The sequence below is a fragment of the Atta colombica genome, unplaced genomic scaffold (genome assembly GCF_001594045.1).
Source record: "Atta colombica isolate Treedump-2 unplaced genomic scaffold, Acol1.0 scaffold226, whole genome shotgun sequence".
Classification (NCBI taxonomy): Eukaryota; Metazoa; Arthropoda; class Insecta; order Hymenoptera; family Formicidae; genus Atta; species Atta colombica.
In genome coordinates this window covers 1,032,805-1,041,526 of record NW_017259323.1, presented here as the reverse complement: position 1 = coordinate 1,041,526, position 8,722 = coordinate 1,032,805, and the positions used below count along the sequence as shown (strand labels likewise).

General features: G+C 28.6%; 1 protein-coding gene across 2 annotated transcripts in view; it reads right to left on the bottom strand.

The window, feature by feature from the left end:
* LOC108688178 overlaps positions 1-8,722 on the bottom strand; it is a 57,969-nt gene that overhangs the window by 7,207 nt on the left and 42,040 nt on the right. Inside the window, exons 7-8 of one of the 2 annotated variants that reach the window (XM_018194323.1) lie at positions 7,583-7,693; positions 6,520-6,578 (exon numbers count right to left, since the gene is read on the bottom strand). In XM_018194323.1, coding sequence (XP_018049812.1) covers positions 7,593-7,693 — 101 coding nt within the window. In that variant the 3' untranslated portion in view covers positions 6,520-6,578; positions 7,583-7,592. Of the gene's footprint in view, positions 1-6,519; positions 6,579-7,582; positions 7,694-8,722 lie in introns of those variants that run through there. The other variant, XM_018194324.1, reaches the window with a different exon arrangement.

The window sequence follows — 8,722 nt, the reverse complement described above, 5'->3', positions numbered from 1 at the left end:
AGACACACTAGAACCAGACATTTTAATCGGTAAAGTTATCCAGCTGATAGCTTAAACAAGTCAGAATAGACACATTGAAGGATTTAATGCTAAATCCGCTTTGTACAGTTTGGAAGATAATTGGCACTTGTTTCGTACTAATTGACAGTTTTATACTGCGTTTTTATAACAAAAATATAAAGAACAGACTATATAATACTATACAATAATATAAATAACATTTCTTTTTTTTATTAAACCTTTCATATTCAATGTAGTCATGTGTACATTTATGTTAGAATTTGAAATATATTTAAAGATTTATAATTTTGAAATTTTTTTGTATAGAAAAATAGTGTCTAGCTTTTAAATGTTTCAAATGCGGTTTCTCAAATTTATAGCTTCTTATCTTTTTTCACACATAAAATTAATTAATTGATTATAAAGATATTAATTTCACAATGTATTTTTCTATTATTTTCTCTGTGTCTAGACATAGTTTAAATAAAATAAAAGTTTCAATAAAAGTAACTAATAGATATTATATTTAAAAAGTCATTTAAAAATGTGATCTAAAACAAGAACTCTGAAAGATTCTTTGTCAATTTGTGTCAACTTTTCTGTATTTCAAATTAAGCCATAGTATAATTATAAAAAAATTAAGAAATAAAAAATTTCAAATTCTCTTGATATATGTGCTGATTCCATTAAAGTAATAAATCGACTTAAAAAAAATCTCTTATTTTTCAAGAAAATAGTACCTGCGAAATTCGGCGGAGACGGACGATTAAAATTTCTGAATTGCTTGAGAATCAGCCTGCGTCTCTTAAGATAAGGCAAGGCGTTGCGTAATTGGATTAAACCGATGAATCACAGTTCTTAAACTCTTTATATACTCTCGAGATCTCTTTTCTTTCGTATATTGTTCTTGCCGTAGTAATAACGATGACGATCTTTGTCAGTTATCATACATAAGAAATATGATGTAAAGCTTCAACCACGTTTACTCATCATTTACTATTTTTAATGTTGAATAAATTTTGAATATGTATTTACACAAATTTTTTAAATATTTCATAAATACAATACACTGATAACGAAATGTAATATAAATATAAAATTAATAACTGCATCTTCTTTGTTCTCAATTGCCTGTCAATTAATTTATATTTATTTGTTATCTCGAGAACTCAATTTATTTTATTTTACACATTTTTAAATAAAAAATTGTTGTAAGCAGAGATAATTCTATTATATCCACATTTACTGGACTATTAAATAAAACAAAATTCAAAATTACATTAATATAATAACATACATATGTATTTATCAAATTTTATATTACTTCATAATATTTTAATTAGCATGCGGAATTTATATTGTCTAATAATGTAACATTTTTTTGTAATAGAAGAGGGAATTTTCAATAAATTTCAACAGGAAATGATAAGCATGGACTAATAAAGAATCGTGTAAATAAATAAACAGCAATTTTCTGGTTGCAGAAAAAACAGGAATGCAGATATGGTATATCTGAAAAATGAGACTGCCAATGTATCACGTTCGTTCGATGAAAATATTCAATACGTATATTTTTTTAATTAAATGAATAAGGCCATATGTATGTTTATGTTACGTGTGTGCATGACATACCCAACGAATGGCATGGTATAACGTCATTTTCAAATTGCGGGACGTCGTGCACAGATCCCATGTCATCGGATAATAGCGGACACCTGCCTTGCGATTTTATGCCTCAATTCAGTGCTTGATGATGATATTTCACATGAAGTAATAACGTAACTTCTGTTCAAAATAGGCCTAATATATTTTTATAAAAAATTGATAAATAATATTATTTATCTGATAATTATTATATAATTATAATAATAATTATATAATTTATTGTATAATTACAACTTTTATCATTATTAATTTAAAAATTATTGCAGCTTTGACATTTTTGTATTAAAATTTTCGTCTATAAATTTCCTCAAGAATACGTCTTTGAGAAGAAATGCGGTGATGGGATCTTACACATGTATACATGTATTTATTAATGTTATATTAACAAAATAATTATTATCTCATCCATTATTTTATTAAAATTTCATTAAAATTCAAAATTTTTTATTTTTAATATCATTTTGATATTTATTTTAAGCATTACATATTATAATTTGAGTGTGTATGTGTTCGGGAGTGTGTATGTGTTCCTACAAGAAATAAAGGAATTATTCCATAAGTTGTTTTTCCGTTTTTGTACACATAAATTACATAATAGAAATATTAATTGCTTATATCTTGATTTCAAGGAACTGGAAGGATTATCTAGCTTAAATAAAATCACAGCAATTCCATCGCATAGTATCGATCACATTGAAACTGTAGAACTTTATGTTATAGAACTTCTAGAAAAATTCTCTGCCAGGGCATCGAATTCTAGCCGCGTGTTCTTCGATGAGAATATGGAGAACGTGCATACGTGACAACAATTCCACGACGACTCCATCTTGACGATGATATTAACCTCGGTTTGCAGATCGCGTGTGTAACTCGGTGCGACGGGAAAGCCACGTGCGGCATCATCTCGTCATATGCACACACGGTGAATTACACACGACGTCAGACACACTTCGTGATAGTGAAGGATGTCACCGGATTTAATTCGGCGGTTTGTCGGTGTTCGAGCGATCGAAACCGTACCAAGAGTGACAGAGACAAGAGTGCTTTGTGGGTTACCTAGCGATCGGAACCCGCGATGAGAGGGGAGTTGAGGTTGTGAGCAGGGGGAGGCTGAAAGGGGAGGAGAAATGCTCCTCTCTCGTTCTGTGTTGCCCCGGGTACAACAACGATGTTTTGCGATGAGGGATGGACGGATGTGACGTCACGGGAGCTCACGCCATGATCTATGGCGGCTGATAATGAAAGCGCAGAGGTGAGATACCGCGATGGAAACTATACCATATAAGCTATAGTTTCCGCGGGAGCCGTCACACGGCAATGCCGCAGCATTCAACCACTCTCTCCCCCTCCCTTTTGCATCAACCAACCCCTGTTACCTCACCGCCGTTTCCTCCTGCAGCTCATCGCGAAATTATATCTTCACAATAGGGGATTCGACGCAGTGACGATAAAAGCTTGAATTATGAATATCGGTTAATTCACGTTACGCATTCGGGAACCGCGATATGGATGATCTGGCGCGAACGTTACTTTATGACGCGGTCGCGCGATGACCCGCTCGCGCCGCTTCGATGGTGAACGCGCGAATACTTGCAATTATCGTGGTATGCAATATGCCGCAAGCTCCATTCGACCCACTATAACAGCTGGAGGTCTGGTAATGCGCGCGGTATGTCGATGTCGCGTATAGTGAATATGAGCAATAATAGTTTATAACAAACAGTTTGCAGAGTTTTGCGCAATAAAGGAACTGCAAATATGATAAAGTTTTCCTACAGCAATTGATTGATTGTTATACACAGCTTTAGATGTAAAATCAAAGGTAAACATAAATCTTAGTTTCAATTTGTTTTAAAATTAATTGGTCTTTTTTTTTACTTTTTTTCACTTTTCGTGGACTAGCAATCCCTTTTGAGGTCACCCTCTTTTATTTTGTAAACTGCTCACTTGTATGAAACTTAGCCTATAAAATAATTTAATAATTTAATAATTTAATAATTTTCGAATCTGAGATAAAAAACAAAATGATAGATTTATAGCGGGCAGAATTTAAAAAAAATGATTTAATTATTATAAAATTCGGTTTTAGAGAATCTTTAATTGCGAAGTATAACATCGAGTTTCCAATTTCGCTTTATTTGTATCTCATCAGTGCTATGCAAACAGTGAATATTGACTTGAATTGAGAATTTCAAATTTTGATTACTGTGACACTATCTTCCTTCCACAGAGGTTATTACCCTTTTGAAATTTGATATTTTCAGGCTACATTCAAACTCGATACCAAAGCGACTCTTAAAATCGAGTTTTACGATAATCAGATTATTCTTTTGAAATTTGAATTCTAAAGCCAGAATCAAATTCAGCGCCCCCAAAAATCCTTAGAAAATATCTTCTAAGTTATGCTCCAATCCTCAAAGAGTTAACAAGAATCAAGACCTACTTTCGAGTTACTTTATTTAAATAAAAAGTTCTTAAAAGAATTCATATGCTTTGTTTGTATGTATAATATATACAATAATATGTAGAATAATACAATAGAATAATACAATAATAATACAAATATATTTATAGATTAATCAATCCTTTAATCAGTAAAGTTTTCAATTCAAAATATAATTCATCTGTCTCTTTTAAATAAATCTGTCTCTTTTAAATAAATTATTTAATGTATAATAATAATATAAAATAGTTGAAAAATGATATATTATGCGTAAAATTATTATTTCATTTTTCATATTTCTTTACGTATCAATTTTGATACAAAAAAAATCAGCTCAAGTTATGTACATTAAATTAAATTAAATTATATTTAATGTGAAGGAAATAATGATAATTAACAAATAAAGTTAAATTAATTTATTCTATTAATTTGTTTTATACGATTTTAATTTCTTTTTTTCCTTATCTTTATTTTTGTATGCAAAAGAGAGATACGTAATCAAAATATAATAATTAAGAAGAAAACAATTAATTAATTTTACACAATTATTTTTAATAATATACTCTTAATATTTAGAAAGTTCTAAATTATTATAAAATAGATTAGCAAGTTTAAATATTGATTATTTAAAATGAATTAACAAAAAATATGAAAATCAATAAAATTTATTTAATAAGAAATATTAAGGAATAAATAAACAACGTAATAAATTCATTCAAACAAAAATGTTTGAATGTAATATTTAGAATAGATATCAGCGTTTACTAAATTTTTTTAAATTTAATTTTGTAAAAAAATAGAGCAGAGCTTTATTGTATCATAAATATTTCAACTACAACACAAATTACAAATATCAATCTCAAATTTGAATTCATAATATTAAAATTGAAGTAGATTAGAGAACTGATATATTTAATTATTTCTTGACGCAATAAATTAAACTTGTATTTATATAATTATATTGAAATGAAATGGAAATGGAAATAATTGCGAGACACCTTACGAATAATATGACGAGTGTATACTTCAACATGGAATTTAATTTGGAAATTGTTTAACACAAGGCAGAATCATCAATAATAAATGTTAGCTTAAATTACGAATTTTTACATTAATATAATCTAGAGTTCTTTATGTAACAAAATAGATAAAAATTAGAATTACTCATTAAAATGTAAATTCGTGCGTGCAAATTTTATTCAAGTGGGTCATTATATCTGACCTGTTTATTTTAACATCTTGGTTAAAGTCTGCTTTTAAAACATTTCGCAATTACACAGAACACAGTTATACAGAAATACAAAGTTATGACGTATTTCAAAACAACTTTCCTAATCGGATTTACATAACTTTCGAAATAAAACAGCTTACATGTTTTCAACTGTTGTAATTATATGAAGCAAAACATATTTTTTATGATAAGATTTTGTAAAACATTTTTTTACTTGAAAATTTATCGAAAGTTTAAATACGATTATTTAAATTAGTAGAATGTTATATTGGTCATTTTAACAATACCTTGTAAAAAACATTAACGGATTTTGATATATTCTAGTTAGTCAGCTTTTAATTAAATTAGCATTTTGTGTAATCAGACACATGAAAGAAAAAACTAATAAAATATTCGATTACTTAACTCAAATTTCCATTAATTACCGACAATCTCATTACGTAATTTCATTAATAAGTAATCGGACATATTCGTGTTCAAAATTGATATACAATAGAAAAAGTTATTTATTAATATCGTTGATCATTAATTGATAATTTTGTAATCAATCAGAAAACTTTAGAAGAATTGAAAAATCAATCATCAAATAGTAAATAAAATGCAATTGTACATTAGCTATAGAAGTAAATTTGATACAGATAGATATCACTATCTATAGCATAAGAAAGCAAGTGAATGCATTTAAATTTTATTAAATTATTTTTTCGTTTAATTTCATTTAAAAATTAAATTTAAAAATTAAATATACAATATAATCAGAAAAATATTATAGTTAAATACTATATTGTATTGTTTATACGATTCATTACATAATTTTGTAACTTTTATTATAATAAATTTTTATCATTTCATTTATTAACATTTCATGGAAAAGTGTGCGATCAAAACAAAATGTGCAAGTTTTATATATAATAAAAATTGCTTTAAAGTAATAGATATATATTTAATTTTTTATACAAACTTCAAAATTTTCAAAAGAAAAAAATGATCTCTTTCGTCTTTCAACTAAATCTTTTTGAAGTAGAATCTGTTTCTCAAGTTATTCAAAATAACATTCGGTTAGTTCGATATAGTATAAGGGTTTCGATATCGCTAGGAAACTACGGTGATCCTTCTGTTTTTCTTTTCTTCTTGCAGAGGGATGTATATTTCGCGTTAACCCAGAAACTCGCTTGGTATGGGCTTCTCTTATAAGTCGATGAGCTTCCTGAGAACTCATCTGAAACTCGGATTAGGCGGCTACACGAAAAAAATCAGGAGTGTGAGGATGAGGAAAAATAAAGCTTGTATCGTGGACGCAAAGAATATGTCCAGCATGCGAAAAAAGTAGCTACGAAACAAGAGTGATAAATTCGATTAGATCAAAGAAAATTGTAAACATCTAATGAAGATTTTCGAGGAAAGCGTTATTATTGATAATTACCTATAAGGCATTTTTTGATATTAAAGCGTTAATAATTATGAAAATGTTCAATTCACAAAGGAATTTTACAACGACTGTAATAAATGCGGCATTGTAATTTTATAGTAAAAGCTAATCACGGCTGTATTTTCAATACAACGTTGTATGCTATGCGTTATTTTCAAACGAATTTCGATACCAATCTCGCCGCAGTGGATTATCGGGAACGATTATTTAACAATCTGTAGAGCCATTTTTAACATCTGAAGCTTATGAGATTGTTCACACTCTCACGAATTGATAATTTTAAATGGAAAAGTTAACTTTCCACATTTTTTATTCTTTAACTAATACTTAAATTTTATCTTTTCACGGTTAATGTTCAAACGTAAAAACGGAAAATAATACCTAATTCTTTCACAAATAATTATCAATATTTAAAAATACGTCAGATTCTTATATTGCAAATAGATTATAAATCTAATATCAACAAACTTAAACTAATGTAAGTCAAATCTTATGCACAACTGTATCTTACATAAGTTTAATGAGCTATGAAATTTGAATTTTATCAAAATCAAAATAAATTATTGTCTTCGAAGTGATCAAAGAATCTGTTAAGCTCAAGGATTTTGACATTTATTGTAGATATCGTAAATTACTTCTTTCATATATGATCATATATATTATAGAAACTATTACTTTATTATGATATAATATATAATTTGTTATTTTTTGATACACAATATATATATATATATACAGCTCGTTATTTTTTTCAAAAAAGAAAGTGCTGCGGAAATTTGATAACTTTCTATATTTTATTAAAGTCTGTGCTTACCTTAATACTGTCATCTGGTGAAGACATAGCTCATCGTCAGGTGAACCAACCAAAGATTAAGGAATGCTCTTGAAACTCCGTTCCCGTCGTGCACAGCGGCTGGCAGTTCACCTGAAATTACATCGGGGTTATTACATCTTTCATCTTATTGTTCAATTTATCAAACGAGGTTAAACGAAGAAGTAATCCGCAGTGACATAATAATTGAAAAGCCAAGAAGAAAAACCAATTAAATTTAAACTTCTATGAAGCCTTGTCTTATTGACCAAGCAACCAAATATCGTTATACCTCTATCTATATAGAGAAATTAATGTAAAAAAAAATAAATTTATAGGAATAAATAAAGTTATAAGAATATAACAAAATAATTTTTCATAAACTTTAAGTAGTAAGATTTAAGTAGTAAGATTAAGTAGTAAGATTTCAATATTACTTGCATAGATTAAATAATCTTTGTATTATATGACATTTGCAATTTGATGCGATTTTAATTTTGAAGAATACAGCATTTGCTTTTATTACTGAAAAGTTTGTACTTCTAAGTTTAATTGGTTTTCCGTTTCAGCTTTCAGTGGCATGTTGCCACAATATGGACATTAACTATAGTAAAATCATTGAATGCTTCTCGGGTCAAATGGCTCGAAAATCGTGGTGTTAAATATTCGATTTCCGCAGAAAGTCCATACGACGAGCGTGCGCGCGCGTCTCTCGTCGACAAGAACACATTTGTCATTTCATTAATGGTTGTGTTCCGTCTATAGGTTTTCCGTCAGATGCAAGCCGCTGCGGGTTGACGTATTTTCGTGGCCTCTGTTTAATCGCTCTTCGACCGAGTTACGTTTCCCAGATAATGGCTGAGGCCTCCGGGCTTTCGAGAAATTAGGCGGCTCTTATTAATGGCTCTTACAACGCTTTACGCTTCGATATCCTATGTTCAGATATTTACGAATACATAGATATCTATATCTGTGATCAAGATAAAATTAAAATGTTTACGCATAAAATATTTCTATATTGATATTCCTCATATTTTGTCTCGACTTTCTAAAAAATTAATAATATATTTTGGTAATATAATTATATTTTTAGTTAAATAATTTATTTAAAATTTATAATTTTTTAAAATTTCAATCGACTAA